This window comes from Coptis chinensis, chromosome 4 (assembly GCF_015680905.1).
Source record: "Coptis chinensis isolate HL-2020 chromosome 4, ASM1568090v1, whole genome shotgun sequence".
NCBI classification, from domain to species: domain Eukaryota; kingdom Viridiplantae; phylum Streptophyta; class Magnoliopsida; order Ranunculales; family Ranunculaceae; genus Coptis; species Coptis chinensis.
The window spans coordinates 22,020,753-22,044,317 of record NC_141459.1 but is presented as its reverse complement, the minus strand read 5'-3'; the positions used below and the strand labels follow the sequence as shown (position 1 = coordinate 22,044,317).

Here is a 23,565-nt window from a genome sequence, read left to right as displayed (position 1 = left end):
AGGAGGACCTCATCTGAGGTGCATCAGTCCAGAGCAAGGTCAGTTAATCTTCGCCGAGATCCATGAAGGAGAATGTGGCAATCATGCCAGAGGTCGCTCATTAGCCCACAAAGCGATCTCCCAAGGATACTTTTGGCCCCGTATGCAGATTGATGCCAAATCGTATGTCCTCAAGTGTATCAAATGTCAAACATTTGGTCACAACATCATACAGCCAGCCCGCGAATTGATCAACATTGCGAGCCCTTGGCCGTTCCACATGTGGGGCATGAACATTATGGGACCATTCATCCCTCAGAAGAGCACCGGCTTCCGCTTCGTCCCTTCGCGCCCGCATTTATTTCACTAAGTGGGTCGGCAATTCCGTTGGCACCGTCAAAGAATCACATGTCGAATTTCATTTGGACTCATATCATCACCGGGTTTGGCTTACCACACACCCCCGGTTATGGACAATGGCTCCTAGTTCAAAGGCGTAATCGATCAAAGAGTTTACGCCAAGTGGAAGATCGTTCATGCCTTCTACGCCCGATGCCCAAAGCAATGGACAAGCGGAGGCCAAAGAACAAAGCCATTCTAGAGAATCAAGAAGAAAAAATTGAAAAGAACAAGAGCCAACGGCCAAATCAGCTCGAGAACATACTATGGGCTCATCGCACTACAACTCGCTCCAGCACCGGCGAATCACCATTTTCCCTATGCTATGGTACAGAAGCCGTCATCCCCACCGAGCTGACAATCACGACAACCCGATCTGAGCTTGTCGAGTCGGGCTGAATGACTTCGGTTTTAGCTCGAGAGGTCGACCTCCCTCGAGGAACGCGATCTAGCGACCATCAGAGTAGCATCCTACCAACAAGTCCTAAAGCGATCCTACAACAAACGAGTACATCCTCGATCTTTTCAACCTGGGGATCTCATTTTAAAGAAAACTCAAGATGACTCTAAACTAGCACCAACGTGGGAAGGCCCTTACATAGTGGAACGCGTCGTTGGCAATGGAGCGTATTGGATTAAAACCCAGGAAGGGAAGTTGCTGCCACGACCTTGGAACACATACTTACTAAAACAATTTTACCAGTAGGTGCATTATGTATTGTAATTCATGTCCACATGTACTACAAGCTCAAGTGTAAGCTACTGAAGATTGTTATCATAAACTGCGGTTTTTACTCGAATCTCCAAGCTAAGCCACTCGCACCACAAGCATCATACGCATGCTCTCAAGCGAGCAGAACGCTCTCAGGAGCCTACATGCTTATCGCCTCTCCGAATCTTGCTAAGTTGAGAACCTACACTCCTAGGATCAACTCAGCGAGAACACTCTCAGGAGCAGCACGCCCTCAGGGGCTACGTACGCTCTCAAGCGAGCAGAACGCTCTCAGGAGCTTACAGGCTTATCGCCTCTCCAAGTCTCGCTAAGTTGAGGACCTATACTCCTAGGATCAACTCGGCGAAACGCCTCGAGCGGCCGACGCCGGGGGCTACACACGCTCTCAAAGCGTAACGCTCGGGGAGCCTACAAGCTTATCGCCTCGCCGAATCTTGCTAAGTTGAGAACCTACACTCCTAGGATCAACTCAGCGAGAACGCTTCGAGGCGGCGACGCCTCGGGGGCTATGTACGCTTTCAAGCGAGCAGAACGCTCTCAGGAGCTTACAGGCTCATCGCCTCTCCGAGTCTCGCTAAGTTGAGGACCTATACTCCTAGGATCAACTTCGAGAAAACGCCTCGGCGCAGCAGACCCTCGGGGGCTACACACGCTCTCAAAGCGGCGGCGTAACGCTCTCGGGGAGCCTACAGGCTTATCGCCTCTCCGAGTCTCGCTAAGTTGAGGACCTATACTCCTAGGATCAACTCAGCGAGAATGCTCTCAAGAGCAACACGCCCTCAGGGGTTACACACGCTCTCGAGCGAAAGCGTAGAACGCTTCAGGAGCGTACAGGCTCCTCGCCCCTCCGAGTTTTACTCGTGGAGAACCTATACTCCTAGAACCTACGAAAGAACACTCTCCGCGACCAACACGCCCTCGAGTCACGCGGCCCCGAGCCCCTAAGTCTACACTAATTGGACATCTACATCTCCTAGATCGCCCTTCCGAACAAGGGTACACAAGCATAACGCTTCACGAGAGTACATCTCAGAAACAAACCAAATGAACAGAGTAAAAGAGAAATAGCTACAATCAGTCAAGCAAAAGATAAGCATTAAGCATAAAGTTACCACGTAGCATTACGACCAGGTCCAGATAATCAGTTCAAACCCACCGATCTGCTGGGTTTACCCAGGAAATCCAGATCGGACCGATGAACAACAAAAAACAAGGGGGATTAACGAACTGCCACTTTCGTGGACACCAGTTCTCTGTATCAAAAAGGGCGAACTGCTCAGGCAAGCCTGAAAGCGCAGCTCTAATGTTTAACCCTCGTAGGGGCAAAGAACAAGCATGATCATTACAAACACGAACCAAATCTCTTACCAAGAAGCAAAATCAACATCATGGAGCACCAACCACATGTTTGTCCTGAGGAGCGGTACCGTCGGTGAAGAACATGCCTCGCGACCCCAGCGAACAACGCACGCCAGCCCGCCCGTCCCCTTTGAACCTGCTTTTTAGTCGGTGACAATACTTCTCATCCAGCTTGGCATACTCACTCTGGTCGTGGTATCACGCTTTTGAGCTTTATGAAACAACCGGTGACATCGCTTAGCATACTTCGGTGACTTCGCTACCTCCATTTGCGGCTTCGATCGCATCGCGGCTGACCCGATTAAGCGTTCTCATCAACAAAGCGACGCGGTCAGCGATCATCGCGTCAAGTTTCCTCTTGTCGGCCCCCAGTAAGCTCGCAAAGCATCCCATTTCGACCGGGAGTTGACATCGATATCGACCGCGTTACCTGGCGTTCTTGAGTTTATCATACCCGGCCCGAAACTACAAGGACCGAGTCATAATCGAATCACTTAAGAAATAAAGCGACAAAGGCGACAAATAAATACTCACCGAACAACTTGCCATATCCATGGTCCCCGGCAATGTGTCCATGTCCTCATCCTCGACTTCACTTCGGTCCCCATCTAACCACGATCCCCTTCAAGCAGGGCTAGTCGCTATGGGCACCGAGTGGAAGCTTTTAATCGAACGTTTTACAAAGACGCTTCTTCCCGTTCTCCCCCATGGTAAATTCGCTCCCCGCCCCCCCACCACGAGGGGGCGAACCTCACTAGCGACGTGGCGACCTTGCCCCAGTGTGTCGCTTCCCCTCAAGAGACCCGATGGGAGCATTCCGCTCGTTGCGGCGACCTGAATACAATGCCGCCCGTCGAGCGACCCGACCCCCTAGATCGTTTGCTCTTCTTGCCACCAGACACAACAACTTTTCTCTTACCGCGGTCCCCATGCACATGAGGATGGAACTCCATCTCCTCCATGAGCAGAGGGGAACTCGCTCTGACACTCCCTTCTCCTCTGACGTAGGGCAAACACCGAGCCATAATGAAAGTTGAACACAGAAAACAAAACAAAGATGGTCAGAGCGACCAGTAACTTCTATGTTCACAATCTAAACGAAAGCAAGAAAAACGTACCTGAGTAAAAGGCAAAGCAGAGAGAAACCGAAGCAGGTAGGAAGGAGAACAGCCGCAGTAGGAAGAACAAGAAGGGCAAATGCCGTTGCTCTCCCTAGACCGGTCGTATTTATTCTCACGAAACGTCTCTTCCCAAGGCACACCATTATGGCATCGAGACACCAAACGCCAGCCAACCTGGCAGCCATCATTTCATACCCCCTGACCGCCCATTATCCCGACCGTGCCGCGACGCGACTATAGCTTCGGGCCGCCCAGTACGAAACGCCCGGCCCTCCTCATCGATGAACGACCTGCACTAATTAGTTCATAACAGCAGGCACACGCTTACAAATATAAATATTTCTCTCATACACAAGGCCAGCCATAAAGGGAAAGAGCAACAAGATTCACATTCATACAAGGAGCGACCTAACGACAAGAAGGACGCCTTGAGTTCCAGATCAACCGTCGTCTTTGAGAATACTCGGAAATCCAAAGACAATTAAACATCCAGCATCGTAATCAATAACAAAGAAAAAAAAGCGAGCTGCCCAGGTCAACCTAGGAAACCAGCTCTATTGTTTACGGCCAGAGGCCCATTACAACCGCATGTGCTAAACAAATGTTCTAAACATTTTCACCTAAATCTTCTCCAAGAGTAACATTCAAAACAGAGACGGAGCTTGGATCACCGGAGGACGCCACAACTGCCTTAGCACCAACCACATGGAGATCGTTGGACCCCTGAAGCTGCTCACTCATCAGACCAGCGAGGGAGGGTGACACGACTGCAGAACGAGGGCGCAACTTCAGGCGATTAAGCGCCGAGCTTCGCCGAAGTCCGGCGTTCAGCTCCCTCCCTCCGCAGTCGTCCATCTTCCTTTCCAGCTCCTCCACTTCAACACGGATGGCGAGATAGGCTTCTTTGTCTTGCAGAGTGGAAGTCTTACATCGTTCAGCATAAGTGTTTGCCGCGGCTAGTTGGCCCCTCAACGCCTCCACCTCATGCTTCAACTCGATCGACTCGTTCACCGCAGAGGTCCTCTCCAGAGTCAGGGCAGTGAGCTGAGGCCTCAGCGCATCCAGTTCGGCCTTTTCTGCCTCTTGCACAGCCCGCAGATTCGACAGCTCGTCCCTTAGCGACTCAACGTCCGCCTTCTCCAATTCAGCGATCTGAGCAGCCGTCTTCAGCTTCTGGTACCCAGCGATCAGCTGCGACAGCTCGCACAACATATCACGTTATTATCAAACAATAGCATGTAGTGCAATAACACAGTCAAGAAGAGCGCAAAGGTTACTTACCAGGCACATCGCCTTGTCCATCCCCCTCAGGTTCGACTCCAGCTCCTTAGCATCCAAGTCCTTCCTATCACCGTCCAGGGTCATCCCCTCCAATAGGCAAGCAGCTATAGGGGCGGACTTGTAGCTGCAGTCGGACCTCCTCACATAGCGCTTCTTCCCAGTTACCTCATCAATGTACATCGTCAAGGCGCTCGGTTAAGTCCTTTCGATCTTGGACTACCCTTTACCGATCTCCCCTTGCACCGACCTTTCCCTTCATCTTGCCAGAGGGATCTCCAACAACCCTGGGTCGAGCGACCTCCGGGGCAACCTCTGGGGCGTCCTCACCTAGGACGCTGAAGTCGGGCATCGGCCTCGCCCTCGATCTGCGAGCCCGCTTTCCCGATTAAGCGACTTCACCACCCAAGGCGGTCTCGGCTACCCCTCGCAGCCTTTGCGGTCGATACTGAAATGTCGAAGAGAACGTCATTCACATCAAAAGGAGCGTCCTCTCGACCCTTCCCCGCCCCAGACCCAGAGGCCCCAGCACTTCCAACGGGTCGCTTCACCCCAGTACGGCCCCGCTGCCTGTCTTCCCGCGTCACCAGATCGCTCTTACGCTTCTCCATAACAGCTTTCTTCGACGTATTCCCACTCCCGTTACCCCTTTCGGGCTCGCGCTCTACTCTTTTTTCCCGGATGGCAGGTCCTCCGCACTCTTCAAAGAAATGTGCAACTTCTGGTAGCTTGGCCTATTTTTCAGCTCGCGACAAGCTAGCGAACTTCTCAATCACTTGTCGACTTGACTCCTTTTTCAGGCGGATATCTGCATAGGCAACAAGACAACAGTTTCAGTAAAAGTTCAACAAAACCAAGTTGACCTAATCAAACAACGCGCTGCTACCCACCAGTAAAGTTGCATATTTTATGGTTCACACTGAACCCGCTAGCACAGTAGCGTCCTACAAGGAGCAGCGGTCGTTTGTCCCACAACTCGTTACTCTTACCGTCCGTAATCGGCAACCAGTAGCTTCGTGTTTTGTAGGCTAAAGTTCAAATGACCTAGATCGCTTTTACGAGGTAGTGCTCAATCACATCGACGACCTCGATTCGGTACTCCACCGGGCGTTCAAGAGGTCAAAACCTTAAATAATCGCCACGTGTTCCCCACAAACCCGAACGAACAGCCTTTGCCACAACGGTTCGGGAACTTCGCAAAACCAAATTTGGAGAACGGTATCGTCGTCGTGCGCCCTCGGTATCCCTCACGGATGATCACCCCATGATTGGGTGGGGTGTACCTCTCACTAAAACCCGAGTGTTCGATCGGGCTCATGGATCTCCGGATAAACATGGTTATCCCATATTTCTTTCTCGGATATGGGAACGCCAAAGCATGTCTATCCACGCGACTACAGGCGCGGCGCGGCCGAAGACGACGACCCCTCACCACGACACGAAGTGCTTCAAAGACTACTGACGCAGATCGAGCCACATCTTCCTCACTGCTAGCCCCCTTAGCCGCCTCGCCTTCATCATCACTCTCAACCATCTCACACGCAGACTCATCCTTCTCCTCACCTTCGTCGTCCCAGTCAAGAAAAACTTCGCGAACCTCATTAGATCGAGTGTCATCGGAGTCCGACATTGTCTCTTCTAACCCTAACAAATCTAGCTACTAGTATCTAACAGGGTATCCTAACAACTCTAGCACAGAGGCTTAGCACCAAACAAGAAGAAGAGGTTCAAAAATGGCAGAGAACTAACCTGAAGGATGATGCGGTAATGAAGTTAAATCTCTACGGGCGGAAGCGACCAAATGAAGTCTCAACCGAGCAAGTGAAATTTTTGAGCAACCGCCCTCCGGTTTCAAGGCATCATGATTACACCCTAGCCCTAGCTGCCCCCACGACTTCCAACCAATCATCCCCGCTTTTCACATCCCGAAAAAACGGGCCACGCGTTTCTTCTCTGCAGAATCGGATCATGTCACGTCTTTGCACACGCGTCAAACGTTCGCACCCACTAGCTCACATGGTTAACACGAGCCATTCCTCACAGGTCGTTGGAGATTTCCACCTCTCACATACTCCACGCCAAGCTCACCGATCTCTCTCGGTGGTCGTTCTCACAACCCTACCGAGGGGTCGTGGTAGGGGAGTGATATTCTATATCCAACACGCTTTAACATGGTGGGAATGACACATCGACACGGTATATCAGTGTCGCATCTATAAGCTAGTAGAACGCTACGCATTGGATCGCGATATCCGCCGAACTACACGAGGAAGTGACACGGATTCCCTATCCATAAGCAATCATGACCAAAGGTGTACTTACACATATCTTGACCGTCGACCGATCATCGCGCCGCAAGCTACTTGTACAGACCGCCACTCCACATCATTCAAGGTAGACCTAGGAGGCGGTTCTCACATGTGATCCTAATCTCCACCCTTCATTTGGGACATCCTTGACACGTGGTGAGCAAGGATACACTCTCAACCTCTATAAATACCTCCCCTATGAACTACGCCAGACCTGATTCGACTCTCCCCCATACAACCCGGTAAGATCGTGAGGTTAAGCTCTCAAGTCGAACTCGGTCTCATCCAATAGTCTATTCCAGTCCCCCAGAGACTGTTTGTAAGGGAAAACCATATCACACCTTTACAATATAATATACGTGAACCAATCTATATATTATACTTTCTTTCTGGCTTCTATTACACATAATTAATGTATCTGAATTAGTCATCCCATAGTATTCTTGTGCAGCAAACTAAGAAAGCTCTACACTTTCACTAAAACCGCAATGCTTAAAGTACTTCACATGTATTACTAGCAAGTTAACACTTAGTTTTGTTTAAGTTTACCGAATAGTTGGCCCTAGAAAAAATGGATTTTGTATACCAAAACATTAGATACTACAAGATTTTAAAATTATGTAATCTAATCTGCGGTATTTTATAGTTAATTACGGAACACTACAAGTTTTGTGTTGGTTGTGATACTGATTTTTACTTATTTTTTGAGGACTCAGGATTTGTACAACAGTCAACAAATTGAGTGGTCAACATTAAGTCAACGTTCCAAGGAGCTAAAATTAGTTAACTTTAGGAAAAAATTAAACACAATAAACAAAGAAAAAACAAACCCTTCCTCATTTTCCCCATCGTCTTCCTCGATTTCCCCAAGAACAAAAAAAAGAATCGAATCGTCGAAAGGGGATGCCTTCAAATTCGGATCTAGACAGACAGATCTCACATTTAAAAGAGTGTAAGCCATTACCCGAGCTTGAAGTGAAAACATTATGTGAACAGGCGAGAACGATTCTAGTTGAGGAATGGAATGTTCAGCCGGTTAAATGTCCGGTGACTGTGTGTGGAGATATACATGGTCAGTTTCATGACTTGATTGAGTTGTTCCGTATTGGTGGCAATTCTCCTGATACTAATTACCTCTTCATGGGCGATTACGTTGGTATGTCAATTTTTATATTTTAGCTGATCCAAAAGATTACATCTTTTTAATAATTTTCCATGCTTTTGCAGATCGTGGATACTACTCAGTGGAGACTGTCACACTTTTGGTTGCCTTGAAAGTCCGTTATAGAGATAGAATTACAATTCTTAGAGGGAATCATGAAAGTCGGCAAATAACTCAAGTGTAAGACATTCTATATTCAAGCATAGCTGTTTATTTGTTTTATCAGTGGCCTTTTGCCAAAATACACTGCTTTACAAGTAAGAAAAAAACGAAAGAAAAAGGACTCTGTTGCCTCGCTAATTGAGGAAGAATTTCCATTGTGTGTGTGAGGAGACAGGGGAGTTGTTCTTTTAAACTGAAAGCTTGTGTAGTCCAGTGGCTTACTGTTCAAGCCTTTGAACTGTTGAAGGTTGGGTTTGGGGTCAAACGGGGACTGTATGGTTTACAGAAAAATGGTTGGAACTAAAAAAAGAAAATGAACTATAGTATTGAAGTTCAAAACTTGTGCGACCATTGGGGTTTTTGATAATCAATTGTAAGTCGGTTTCAGTAACTCATTTTTAAGACAAAGCACTTTTACATTTCCCTTTTGGTTTCTAGGATCCAATTGCTTAAAGAGAGCTGATATTCCTCATAATTGAATCATAGTTTGGTTTGTGTTTGGTTGAAGTTCACTGTGCCATATAATTGAAACCTATGTTACATGGGCACACCATTTTTACAAGATAATCCATGTCAGATACGTGTCAGACACGACAAGTACATATTTTATGTAATTACCTCAGTTCTTTGGTATTTCTCCATGTCGGATATGGACACACGTATCCGTGTCAATGTAACTTAGATATATGTATATATATTTTTTGATTAGTAAGCCTGTTTTTAAACGAGATCAGTAACTCATTGGTGCGGCGGGGGTGCGAACCCCAGACCTCTATTATCATCACCCAGAGGTTTTACCAACTTTACTAGTTGGCACCTCAATGTAACCTAGATTTAAACAATAATTTATGGTCTTCAGTTGAAATATATTCTTGAAATCAGATGTTGTGTTAGTGCTAGTGTTTTTATTAGTCTACTATACAAAATGCACTTCTTTGGTTGACAGTTTGTACATGTTGGTAACTGGCTAACTTTGACCAGCGTCTTAAGATTGCAAATGACACCTTGGAAAAGCAGTTTAGTGCTGGGGTTATGAATATATATTAAAGTTTTTCAGGAGTAAATTTTAGTACGCAATAAACTTTGAGGAATCAATTTGGTTTGAAGCTATAAATCAGACATTGCTGTTGTGTGATTTCAGCAGTTCTGGAAAAGGTTAGAGAAAAATAATATATTGGCGTAGAAAAGGCATAGAGGCAGTGCGTTGGCCTGCTGGGAGTTAATTATTGTGGCTGGAGATGAGAAAATTTGCTAAGTGATATGTTGAAATAACTAAAGAGGTGTATGATGTACTTCAACTTCAAGATGTATAAAATAACTTGGAACAAATAATGGAGTTGAAACAAGTTTGAGAATCGATGGGGTGGAGTTGAATATGTTTTTAATTACAATTTATTTATACTGAGGGTCAACACTTGACCATACATTTTTGGTGATGCATGACGAAGAGGTCATTTGGTGTTATCAACTACACCTTAATCATGTCAATTGGCTCCCATTTTCATTGCTAATACCCTCGAATATTCCGTTTAGTGTGTCATGGTCTTATGGAATCCTTTATCAATCATCATATGCAGAGCATTGCAATGTAATGATCTGTTGTGGTACCCAACTTCAGAAATTCTAAGTCAATCATGGTTCTATTATCATTTTTTCGTAGAGACCCAAATATTGTGCGGTTATTCATGTTTCTTGTCCTTTATTAATTTGATTTGTTGTTGTTTTGGTATTCTTCAAACAAAAGTTTGTACCATCTGTATGTGGGAAGAAAAGTGCTCCACATCCTTGTATGTCCACAATTTTTTATTATTATTATTTTTTTTATTGGTAAGCCTGTTTTAAATTAGATCAGTAACTTTTTGATGCTGGCGGGGTTCGAACCCCAGACCTCTGGTATCATCACCCAAAGGTTTTACCGACTTTGCTAGTCGGCACCTGCTATGTCCACAAATTATTACTAAGCAGCCTTCCCCTTCCTGGTTTTGTTGGGTAATGCAATACAATATCATTCTTTTTCAGTGGATATAAAATAATATCAAGTTTGCTGGTCTATCTATGAAAACTTTGACCTTAATATCTCATTTGGTAGGATTTTTTAATGAAAATTACACTTATTTACTAATTTCCAGGGTTTTATTTTCAGGTATGGGTTCTACGATGAATGCTTGAGAAAGTACGGAAATGCGAATGTCTGGAAGTATTTCACTGACCTTTTTGATTATCTACCCCTCACAGCCCTCATCGAAAGTCAGGTATGAGTCTGAGAATTGTGAATATCATTTCAGTCTTGACTTTGTTTTATGAACACGACTGATCGGTATGTTTTGGGAACTTGTAGGTTTTCTGTTTGCATGGTGGACTCTCCCCATCTTTGGACACTTTAGATAATATAAGGGCATTGGACCGTATACAGGAGGTACATTTCTTGTAGTACAATTTGCCTTTGGAGGGGTAAAAGTGAAATCTGCTATAACTTTTCTGATGACTATTTGTTTGGGCTTTAGGTTCCACATGAAGGACCAATGTGTGATCTGCTGTGGTCTGACCCCGACGATCGATGTGGATGGGGAATATCACCTCGTGGAGCTGGGTACACATTTGGACAGGATATTGCTGCTCAGTTTAACCATACCAATGGGCTTAGCCTCATTTCAAGGGCCCATCAGCTTGTTATGGAAGGTTACAACTGGTCTCAGGTGGGTGAACTCATATATCCCTGTACTGTGAAAACGTCAGCAGATTTTAGGTTGTCTTCATCTTGGTTTATTTTCAAGTCTATTAAGTTGTCTTACTCAACTTTTTGTAGGAGAAGAATGTGGTGACAGTATTTAGTGCACCAAATTACTGTTACCGTTGTGGGAATATGGCAGCAATCCTTGAGATTGGAGAGAACATGGATCAAAATTTTCTTCGATTTGATCCTGCCCCTCGACAAATTGAACCTGACACGACACGCAAGACTCCCGACTATTTTTTGTAATTTTCATATCCGCAATGCCTGTTCGTATATGTTGTTCCCCACTGATTTTATGTAGATGTTTTCTAGAAACGAGGAGTTTTTGTGACAAGTTGAGAGAGTCTGAGATGATCATTCTTTTGTTTGAAGTTGTCCTACTGTTGTTGCTATGCTGTGCTTAGGAACTTTCAAAAGGCTTGTATTCTTCGGAAGCAGCAATAACAAGATATATCATGTTTTATAGTGCATTTTATTGTGGATAACAAGATTTGAATAGCAGACTAGACTATACTATACTGTACGTCAACATTGTATTGTCTCTGATTCACATCTATGATATACTGTCTTTTATTCCATTGCAGCGGGTTGCTCTAATTTAGAACGGGGGTTGTTCAATTGGACTATTTGTCTCCTGAGGTTACTTTCAGGTTGTTTTGCAATGGCAATGTTAATAACTTAATATGCTACCGTACCTGGTCATAGCATTGGTTTTGGTAAACTATTGCGAGTAGTATACATGAAGCAGCGTACAGAAAAGAAGATTGTAAATTTGCTGGGTTAATGAGGAAAGTATCTTTTCCATCCATTACGAATTAGCGAATGTGGAAAAAGTTGCTACACTCGCCCTTTTCTTGATTATTTATTCGGATTTTTAGGTTTTACATTAAGCACAATTAAATAAAACCATCTCACTGACTTCGATTGTTTTATGTTTAAAGGCGGGGTCACCTCTAGCTGTTAAGTAGTTAGTTAATTACAAATTGTTACACTGTTGCATACCATTTGTGATTTTCTTACAAAACTGTAGTTTGATCGATGTTTGTCAAATATGGTTATGTATCACTATGATGGTGAAGATCTGGATAAATGTGTTGCAGCTAATGAAGATGAGATCGTTGTGTAATACATGACATTAGAACTTTCATGACTCATTCTTCTGAACATATGAAATATTGGCTTGAAGTTTTTCAAGCAGTCTACATGATTAATATACTTTCCTTCAGAATACTTCTGAATGTACTTGCTATCTTTCGTTGAAGCCATATACCAAACATGAACTAGAATTTAGGACAAACCCCTGCGTTTTCATAGGCCATGCAAAGGGTATCAATGTCTGGACATACAAACAGGGAGAGTCTGCTGCTAGTGGACCAAGGAAATTAAACATGTGCCACCATGCGAACCGTGAAAGCTAAACAAATGGAATCTAACCACACATGTTCTTGTTCTCTGACTGTAGTCGGGATCCTCAAACTATATATTCCGAGTGGTCCACACTAACAATTCAACCACCCTCTCCTTTAAACAGATTGCTTATATGGACGACCTGATTAAAGTACCGAAATATCTAGGGAGTTCTAAAATGGCATAGTAGTATAGAAGTATAGTATGTCGTACATATTGCTCCACATGCGTCGGTCACTTCCGCTCGCAGTGCATCTAAAAAAGAAATGTAGATTACTCTTCTAGTCTTCTAGAATATGAAGATACAGCTGCTATTGCTGGTTTTGGACTGGTTTTGGATCGGGTAATTAATTAACTCGGTGGTACGTCTAAAAGATGCAACAAGTTTGTTAATGTCTGGGATCTGTATTCCCTTCACCATATGTTGGCAGAACAAGTGCGTTGCCTTCATTCATCAAACAAGGGTTATCTCAACGTATCTCCCATCTTTTTGCCTATATAATTTGCTCGACTTCCTCGTCATTGCCACAGCTAACTCTTAACTTTCCTCCAATAATTGAGGTTTCTTATGTGGTATATAGCCTTGTGGCATGACCCACGATCGTTTCTGTCAACTTGCAAAACAAACAGTTTCCATTGAATCCATTCTCGTCGTAGATGATAAAAGTATGGGAAAAAATGACTTGCGCTTAGGACAAAATACGAATTACACCCAAGTACTGAAGACAGCTCCATAAAATACTCATCGGTCATCATTTTAAATCGCACAGCTTGAGGACTGGATTTAAAGCCCAACAGAATTGGAACCAGAGTTATACCCATTTAAATGTATACTTATTATTACAGCCATATCTTGTGAACTAAAATCTGACCGTCATTATTACAGGCATATCTTGTGAACTAAAATCTGACAGAGTCACTCACAGGTGTTCCGTACTTGCGGCTGAAGATATCCGCTTTATCATAACAAGAAACTATGGTTGGTTGAATTTTCCTACGTTTAGGAGGTGCAATAAGTAAAACTGCATAAAAATTATATTAAACAGAGTTAACTTGCTATTATTGAAAAAAAAATACAGAGTTTACTTGCTCAGGAAGCACTTTTAGCATATCACAAAAAAATTAGTATATCGTACTATCGTAGAAGTAACACAAAACAGCTGAGTAATTTCCAACTATAGGCAAAAATTTCATTAGAGATAGATAGTAAATTCAACGAAAATTAAGAAAGTCAGTATAAATTTTCAATTTAGAAAATAGAAAAAAAAAAAGTTTAATATTGTTTATAAATTTATAAATTAGACATATCTTTTTTTTTTAAAAAATGTGTGGATGACGTACCCATAAAACAAACAACAAATAAAGATGTGAAACAAACGAAAAATTCATCTAAGATAATTGCGATCTCAAATTCTAAGGCATATTTGTCTTCTTATAATGCCGAAATAGCAAAAAAAATAAATTTAAGATCTAAACAACAGTGACATGGTGAACGACAAAGTCAAAAGAAGTTGGTTGGTAGAAATGTCCCTTACTAAAACAAACGATGACATAGAAGCCTTACTGATATTCTCGGTCTTAGGACTAACTGAATAATCCGGAAGCAGTGCCAGAACATCCTGCAATACTGCAGAGAAACAACGCTTTAACTTATAAAATATTTAATAAATCATTCCTAAACCAGGAATACACTAACCTTTAAGCTTATTTAAGGTTTCCTTATCAATTTCAGCAGCAAATCCAAATGGCGGAGCACACCAAACCATGTAGATTTTCTCTTTTGCTTCATCTTCACTGATAAATGTCAAGATTTTGAAAACAAAATAATTAACAGATTAAAAGGGAATAAATTAGTGGCTAAAAACTCAGTGGAATTTGTAAATATAACCCTAAATCAAATAAATTAAAACAATATACTGTTTCTCCCACTCACCTTCCAACAACTTGGGCTAACAATCTAACACAATAATGAATACATTTAGTGTAATTTGAGATCACACATTCAGGTTGCTTTAGATGAACAATCCAATAATCAGATTTGCACTCCATGTTAGGTTCACACAGAAAGTGATAGCTGTAGAGATCATTATAAGAGATATAATCCGGATTAAACGCGGTAAATCGAGCGACTGGTTGGACTGCAAGAGAGGAAACAAGTCCAAAATCAAAACTGATAATAGTTCCAAATTAAGAACACCAACTTGAGCAAAATACAACAAACAAAATTAACAAAAATAAACGCAAAACTGACTGACAAACACTCCCCACCAACCAACTGGTTTTGGGTCACCGCAACATCAGAACATGGGTGTGGGCAACCTAAACTCCGACCAAATCATGAGGCTCAAGGCCATGGATCCTACTAGTGCCATTATAAGCTGGTAAGACGCCTAGCCCAAAGGGGTAAAGGCTGCACAGATGTTTAGTCCAACGCATGTTTGGTACACAAGTGATCTAATAGCTCCACTTAGTCCTTCACCGGTATGGTTATGTACACTCCATTTGTTTTATTCTTCTTTTGGATCGAACCAAGGCCAGTTACCAGGACCAATGTACGGTGAATGTATCACACGCCATTACACACAGCCCTAAATGAAACCATGAATACAAGACATACTAAAGAACCTCAAAGCCCAGCATCATCCAGACCACCATCTTTCAACCACCAACAGCCCAACACCCTTCCTTCATATCCACCCTATTTGTTTCTCCTTAAACATCACCATCAATCATGATCAACTACCTCTCCCTCCCACTCCATGTGTTAAAGATTATTAGAAAATACACTTACGAAAAACGTTAGTTAGTCAACACACTTTTGATTTTCAGTTTTTTTTTTCCGAAACAGCTTTACTTGCGTAGCAAAGTCACTTTTGATTGCTTCTGTTTGGTTCGCTGTAATGGGATGCATTTGCACCCATTTCCCACTAACTACCCCATTTACTAGTGTTTGGCCCACTAATGCAAAGTGGGAGTTATAGCAATGGGTTTCGATAACCCGATAACCGATCCGAACCAAACTGATAAAAAACGGTTTGGGTTGGAATAATTTGATTTATTTTCTACCGATCCGAAACCGAACCGATAAAATATTGGTTTGGTTTCGGGTTTGCCCTCCACCGAACCGATAAGATGGTATTTTAGTACTATTTATGATTAATTTTGTATATGTTTATCAATTATGTGATTGAAATTAATTGATTTAATTTAAGATTTAATTGATTTTGTAGTTTTCGGGTCGGGTCGGATTCGGTTTGCAATATTTCTTATCGGTTCGGTTTCGGATTCTCAATTTTCTTATCGGTTTGGTTTCGGGTTCCTAATTTTCTTATCGGTTCGGGTTCGGATTTTCTAGAACCCGACCCAAACCGATCCATTGACAGCCTAGTGAGGAGTCACCTAGTTGCAGCAAAAAAAACCGTGCAACTATTTACAAGTTCTCCACTTCTCCTCTTTCACAACTCCATCAATGTCAGTTACCCAAAAAAACTCCATCAATGTCGTCTCGAACCAGCAACGAAAATAAAAGCTTAGATACATCTAAATTAATCTCCCCTCTATGAAGATCAAACCAACTCAAACCAACTAATTTTTTTGTATCTCCCACGAAATTAAACCAAAAATTAAAATAAAACTAGATTTTTGAGATAGTTTTTTGGGGTTTTTTTTTTCAATTATTCTTGAGTTAGATGGGATCTGAAAATGAATTGCTTTACATTTAAATGGAACTGTTATAATTACATGCTAATTCTAAAGTGGGTATTTGAAACTAATAAGATAATGTGAAAATCATATGGTTATTTAGTTATGTATAGTATTTGTGAAGATGACATAAGGTGCTTTGCACTACTCTCACAGTCTCACCAAGCAGGTGAAGTGAAATGTGCATTAAAATGCAAATACACTTGTTTGCTATTTGCACTTGTTTGTATCAAACCAAACAGAGCATAATAGAGCACTTAGTAAAATAGTAAAAGCTTACCACTGCCGTCCTTGATCCGAGCACTATAGTAGCAATCTTCCCTGATAAGCTGAACTCCTCCGCAATCTATTGAGGAAAATATATATAATTAGCTTTAATTGTGAAGAAGCCATTACATACATGATGATGATATATATATATATACACATGAGATATCGAAGTCAGCACCAACTAACCTTGAAGACATTTTTGGGTAGCTTCATTGAACTCAGCGCCATAACCATATGGTCGCTCACACGAAACAAGGTAAATTTTCAGTCTTGCTTGTTCGCTGTTAAGAAACACAAATAATATATAATAAGTTGGTTAAGACGTTAAGTTAACATATTATGACGATAAAAGAAGGGTATAATAATAATACATGGGAATGGCAAGAGGTAAAGTTATTGTCCAAGCATAAAAATCAAACAACTCTTCCTCTGAAAAGGAGTCTAAATGCTTTAGACAATTACTGCATACGCCATCCACATGAACAAGCCAATGATTTTTATCTCCAAGTTTAGGGGGAGCTTCTAGTGCCTCATCCAGCAAAGATCCAAAAGTTTTAACCTTTAGAGGATTCCAAGCATAATCAGACTTGTTGAAGTGATGGTGACCAGTGATTATGATATTATATTTTTTAGTTTCATCAAGAGAAGGTGCTGCGGATGAAGAGTAAGGTGCAGCAGCAAGAATGGAAGTGGTGGAGAAAAGGGAGCTTCTTCGGGCAGCTCTCATTGCAGTAGCCATTGCTCAATACCGAACCTTTCCTTTCCTTTTTATTGGAGCACCGACCTTTTCATCCAAGGAAAACATCAATTAAATGAAGAGTCCGGATTCAGTGAGGGTAACCGCGCAACTAATCCCATTAGATTAACTTTGAGATTAAGATTAGATAACGAGTGATTAACACCGTTTTCTATTGCGTTAGCTGTCAAAATCTTTTATTTTGGTAACAAAATCGCAAATCCAAAATCCAAAAGAGAGCCCGCCAAAAACTCATCTTCCTCCCTCCTATTGTGCTCCTGAACTATTTGTGTGACAACCAAATCGACCTGAAAAATTGAAGTGTGGAGGAGTTCACATTCAAATGTTTAGTGATAATTTTGTTTAAAGATTAAGTTTACTGATAATTTGATTTTAATTAAATGCAGGACAGAGCAATCATATACCATGCAAGGAGAGAAACTGATGAAAAGTTGGAAAGTCCACATGATTCTCATTCAGAACCTGCATCACCATACCTTCAATCAATCTCAACTGCATAGTCCAAATGGCATGCTTATGAAGAAGTCTCTTCAAACACAACAACAAAAGATAGCAACGATAGCTTCCAAAGAAAGCTATGAAAGATCTATAATAGCGTTGTGGTGCAAGCTATTGAAGCTCCTGCTATCTTTGCTGCCAAGTCATAGCATCCCTGACAAGCTATGGCTGCTGAACCACTTATAGCCTAAAGTGCAAGCCATTAATAAGATGACTCCACTGCACGCTATCACTGACTTGTTATTTGGTTTTTTTTTTGTCCTGCAGTGGCTTCTGAATTACCCTGTTCACTACAAATATTGGAATTTAAATATTTGCAAAGACAACTTAAACTCAAATTCTAATTGTATTAATCACTAAAACTATAATATATGGTTATACACTCATATGTATATATCCTACAATCATAACAACAACAATAACAACAACAAAAATCTGACTTTCAAATGCTTTTCGGTGTTTGAAAAACAATGTTTAACAGTATCTGCAACTATGTTCCTTGACACAATACTTCACTTTTCCACGAACCTCCATAGTGGTCAACTTAAAATTTCAGCAAGCAACAAATTCCATAGAGGTCAGCCTACAGTTCCAGCAAGTCACAAATCACCGAAGTGGGTCAACCTAAAACGTCAACAAACAACAAGCTCCACAGAGGCCAGCCTATAGTTCTAGCACATATCACCACAATTGGTCAACCTGCATTCCAAACAAGAAACAGAGCTCTTAAGCAAATACCCATTGCACTAATTGAAAGTCCTCTTGGTTATATGTTTCATATTCTTAAACCATATAAATTCAAGCTCAAACCATTATCTACACTAATTTAATGACGATCAAAATTATCTACACTTTGTTTTGGCCGTGATGGCGTGGACTTTATCATTGAAATTTAAAACCCTAGTTCTGATTCTTTCCAAGACATTCAATGTTCCTTAAAGAATAAAACTGTAGACATCAATTATTTGATGATTCACTAAAGAAGGTTAAGAGAATCCATAGGTCCAATGGCTTGTGACCAGGCCATGAAAATAGAATTTTCGTCAGACAAAATAACCACAAAACCCAACTGAAAGCAAACAAAAACATTGTTGTTTAGAACTACAACCTATAGAACTACACCCTATAGCGGACAAAGTCTCGGATGACCAAAATCATTTACGGTGAGAAGAGCGGTTCGGTGATGATGATCGTCATCGTCATTGTCATGTCCAAAAAAAAAATGAAGCATACCCATTTTAATAATATGATCAACTTTGGGCCATGCTATCGATCTTGTCACAGCCTGCTCCATCGTTAAGTAATCCATTGGATGGTTTCCAAACTTTTGCACTAGGTTCAAAGCATTAGTTATCCAAACCTTGCAAGCACGGCCCAAGTTTGACACCACTGCCAGATTGCATTCGGATCATCTATTAGCCATGTTCCTTGACAACTATATCCTCTTTATCCATCCTGAACAACTTGCACTCAATACCTTCAAAAGATGGCTATCATAAAACAAGAGCAAGAAAAAATACAATTATACACAAAAGTTCATATAAGTAGACAATCAAACCCGGTTTCAAATATAAATCAAACTTAACTACATCAAATGAAGGTTGTATACAGGGTGGAGATTTATTAGCATGGACAAATGATGAAGTGCCCTGTTTTAATTGTAAATCAGTAATAATGTGACAAATATCTAAAACCGAGAAACATAACTGGAACCAAACTACTTTACACACTTTCGACTTTGCATAAGGCGAAATCATTACTTGTTGCATGTTTTTCATTTGTTCTTGCATTTCCCTCTTTTCAATTATATGGTGTTGCATGTCTGTCTCAAAGTTTCCATGCTAGCAACTTTCTCATTTAAAAACGAAGCTACTTCTTGCAGTTGGGCCTTTGTTTAGTTGTTTTGAGCAATAAGTCCTAACATCGATGGACATACACCAAACCTATATCCTCTCACTTTCGACCCGGCGTTCGAGGTCCAAACAAAATGAGAAATAGCATCGTCTTGGAGAGATAAGGAAGATGACTCTGCTTGGGTTTCTCTAAATTCTTGTATCTTTTCCTGAACATCCATATTTGGCTTACCATCAATAACTAAATAAATGAAACAATAGAAAAATGCAAGTATATTTACACGGTATTATTTTACCACTTTCGCAGCAATTGCATCATTGGCAGGTTCACCATTCTTCTTAGTATGTGCTTTCTCCCACACATCAGCTCTCGATACAGAGGATGGGTTGGAACTCTCTTCTTTCTACATATAATTTTAAACAAGTTAAGCAATGAACTAGACATGTTAAGCTAACTATTCTCTTAGAAATGACATAATCATAATTGAATTATCTTACCATTTCAGCCTCCAATCTAGCATATCCCTTTTGACTACATGTGTGTAGAATATTCTGTTTTGCTCTCATCTTCTTGAACTTCATACTTATCGTCTAGGGAAAAAAATAGTACTCCCTCTTAAGTTTTAAAATCTTATGAACAAAACTATTAAGAACAATAAACTATACATACTTGAAATTCTTTGGAGAGCCTTTTTCTCACAAAACTTTTCCACCATTCGAGCTTAATATTCTTAGGCCTTTTTTCCATTCTTTCCTCTTCATTTGCACATGATGCTATTATCCTTGAGAATCTCCACAAGTAGCCCAACTCTCTCATGGTAATATGTCTTGCACTTTCAGGAACGACAAACTTTTGCTACAAAACAAAATAAAAAAAAAGTACAGTAAATTTTAAGCACTGATAATAACCATGTAACATTAAACAAAATTTAGCAATATTACATTAAACAATACCTTTGTTACTGTCCACAATGAATCTTTCGTTTCATTTGAAACTTTCTTCCAATTGTCAATATTTATATCAACCATCAGCCGTACTTGAGCTCCCAAGAAAGACACAAGCTTCTTAGACTCTTCATGTTTAGGTTGTCCCCTTTCGTTGTATGTGACTTTCAACCGTTTGCTTTTTTCAGTTGGTATGACATTGCATACAGCAGGCCCCCCTTTGGTTGAATTCTTTGTTAATCCTTTTGTAGATGGGTTCAGCCCGCTTTCGAAAGAGTCACCTTGGTGAGTCTCATCATTTAATCGATGATTAGAAATTCTTTCAGTTGGTCTAATATTCTGGTCTGCATCAAAACAGTATGAAAAACTTAACATGAAATCAATAGTGAGGACAAATCGATATAAGGATGCATGTATACCTGAAATAAAGACATCATTGCGAGGATTCAACCGTTTGCTTTTTTCAGCTGGTATGACATTGCATACAGCAGGGCCCCCTTTGGTTGAATTCTTTGTTAATCTTTTTGTAGATGGGTTCAGCCCGCTTTCAAAAGAGTCACCTTGGTGAGTCTCATCATTTAATCGATGATTAGAAATTCCTTCAGTTGGTCTAATATTCTGGTCTGCATCAAAACAGTATAAAAAACTTAACATGAAATCAACAGTGAGGACAAATCGATATAAGGATGCATGTATACCTGAAGTAAAGACATCATTGCGAGAATTTGAAATGTGTACACCACCGTCTAAATGTCCAAACAGTGCAGCAAGAATTGCATCTCTCTCTTTCTTAACTCTTTTACTTGCACTCTTTGAACTCTATAAAATATAAGTCAGACTTAGATCACCAAATATGTTCTTCCTAATTCAGGTTTACATTAAAAATACTTACCTCTGCTTCTGCCTCATTGGGTTGTGACAATATACTATGAGAACCAAGACATGCTACTCCTTTCTGCAATATAAAAAAAAACACAAACAACACATTGAATTAACCTCATCTTCAAAAGCAATTTCAGTAAATTAGATTTAACAAGTACGGAACATAACCTTACCTTTTCAAGCTTTCTCTTCATGTCTGCAAGTGTTTCATGATTTTCCCCATTATCAACACCCTTACCTCGTTGTTTCATCTTCATGTACATCTCCTCCCCTTTATCAGCAAGAATTTGCTTAAAATCAGCTCTCTCCTTCAAAAAAACACACACAATATAATGTAATTAATTAATTCCACCTTCAAAAACAAAACTATATATCACATTGACAAGTACCCTCACATAAACTTACCTTCTCACGCTTTTTGCCCCTGCTTGATAGTGGTTCAGGGTCTCTATCATCAATATTCTTACCTTTCTTCATTTTCTTCTTGTTCTCTTCCTCCTCATTGCCATGAGCCCCATTGCGATACAGCCGAGATTTACCCATGATGTCTAATATGTGACCAGGGCAGAGAAGTCATTATATAAAGTTCAATCAACAACCTTTAATATATATAATACATACACAAAGTTCATCAAACAAAATATAAATTCATCAAACATACTTGTCAATAATACAAAATAGCATATAAGAAATTCCAACAAAAAGTCGAGACATAATATTCTATTACATTTCTGAACAAAACTAAATCGACCACCAATTACATGCATATACTATTATACCCAATCGCCTTCACAATCCTTTCTCACATAAGTCTCATCATCATCATTATTGACATTCCAATTCTGACTAGAAACATCTTGTGCTTGTGGGAAAATGTCAACAATGTTCTCATGCATCACCAACTCAATGAAACCTTTCGGCAGAACCTTCAATAGGACATACCAGGCAGATAAATCACTTTTCCTAGAGTAAAAGACTTTGTTAGCTTGTGATGCTAGTATGAAAGGCTCTTTCTGTTGGCTTTGTCCTTGGTGAAGGTTAACCAAGGTGAACCCATCGTCAACTTTAACACCACTGGTAACATTTGCCCAATAACAATTAAACACAGGAATTCGAAAAGTATGATAATCAAGCAAAATAATGTCTTTTATATAACCATAATACGGAACCGTCTCAAAAACTTGGTTTGTATCCTTTGAACTAGATCGGCACAATGTTTTCGAATTGATGCAAACGCCGCTATCTTGAGTAGATTTCTCTCCCTCTTTGGTATGGAAGCGTTGTCCCTTGATGATATAACACGAGCATGACATTGCTTGATTGCGAGGACCATAAGCAAGCCACTTCAATAAGTTGGATATCTTGGTTTTCTTCTCTTCATCTGTGATCTTTTGCCTCAGCCAACTAGAAAAACTTGCTACATGTCTGGCCCACAACAAGCTTTCATTCTTTGAGAGACGTGGCTCTAAATGCTTAAGTTCATCTAAGTGTAATCTGGTCAATTCAAAAACAATCATGCACGTGTTTGATGTTAAAAATTAAATAATAGAAAAGATTTAGTTATACATACTTTACATATGGTTCCACTACAGCCATGTTAAATAGCACATAACGATGTGCACTCTCAAGCATCTCGTCTGTTAATGAAACTGGTCTCTCCTTAGAAGTAGGGCGTCCTTCAAGTATCGTTTCATTATACTCTTCATGTCGAGATTCTCTTACATCCATTTCAGCTACTTTCTTCATATGCTCACTACAAAACCTCATAGCTTCATGAGCAACATAGTTTTCGCTATGCAACCTTCGGGGCGTCGGGGATTCCTAACGTAACCTTTAAGCATCTTCATGTATCTAAAGAAATATGTAAGATGTAACTTATAATGTTAATTTTTATTATTTTGACAAAATTGATCTGAGTAAAGGCAAGTAATTACCTCTCAAATGCAAACATCCAACGAAGATGAACTGGCCCACCCACTCGTGCTTCCCGTGCTAAGTGAATAGTGAAGTGCACC

General features: G+C 41.0%; 4 protein-coding genes across 4 annotated transcripts; 1 reads left to right on the top strand and 3 right to left on the bottom strand.

Annotated features, from left to right (window-relative positions):
* Positions 1-4,197: 4,197 nt before the first annotated feature.
* On the bottom strand, positions 4,198-5,052 carry LOC147502616 (uncharacterized). Its single transcript, XM_086604574.1, has 2 exons — positions 4,873-5,052; positions 4,198-4,782 (listed from the first exon to the last, which is right to left on the bottom strand). Exons 1-2 carry the CDS (start codon positions 5,050-5,052, stop codon positions 4,198-4,200), a joined length of 765 nt encoding a protein of 254 aa, XP_086460700.1.
* A 2,920-nt stretch (positions 5,053-7,972) lies between these two features.
* LOC147502615 (serine/threonine-protein phosphatase PP2A catalytic subunit) lies at positions 7,973-11,706 on the top strand. The gene is made up of 6 exons (XM_086607439.1): positions 7,973-8,334; positions 8,406-8,520; positions 10,646-10,754; positions 10,841-10,918; positions 11,007-11,198; positions 11,309-11,706. Exons 1-6 carry the CDS (start codon positions 8,082-8,084, stop codon positions 11,480-11,482), a joined length of 921 nt encoding a protein of 306 aa, XP_086463565.1. The 5' UTR covers positions 7,973-8,081; the 3' UTR covers positions 11,483-11,706.
* A 1,716-nt stretch (positions 11,707-13,422) lies between these two features.
* Positions 13,423-17,763, bottom strand: LOC147502614 (organelle RRM domain-containing protein 1, chloroplastic-like). Its single transcript, XM_086607437.1, has 7 exons — positions 16,987-17,763; positions 16,802-16,896; positions 16,626-16,691; positions 14,577-14,781; positions 14,340-14,437; positions 14,208-14,270; positions 13,423-13,665 (listed from the first exon to the last, which is right to left on the bottom strand). Exons 1-7 carry the CDS (start codon positions 17,352-17,354, stop codon positions 13,544-13,546), a joined length of 1,017 nt encoding a protein of 338 aa, XP_086463563.1. The 5' UTR covers positions 17,355-17,763; the 3' UTR covers positions 13,423-13,543.
* A 2,606-nt stretch (positions 17,764-20,369) lies between these two features.
* LOC147502613 (uncharacterized) lies at positions 20,370-22,134 on the bottom strand. Its single transcript, XM_086603688.1, has 7 exons — positions 21,956-22,134; positions 21,724-21,858; positions 21,561-21,623; positions 21,367-21,487; positions 21,088-21,291; positions 20,678-21,012; positions 20,370-20,579 (listed from the first exon to the last, which is right to left on the bottom strand). The coding sequence occupies exons 1-7, from the start codon at positions 22,091-22,093 to the stop codon at positions 20,370-20,372; spliced, it is 1,206 nt and encodes a 401-aa protein (XP_086459814.1). The 5' UTR covers positions 22,094-22,134.
* Between the last annotated feature and the right edge of the window lie 1,431 nt (positions 22,135-23,565).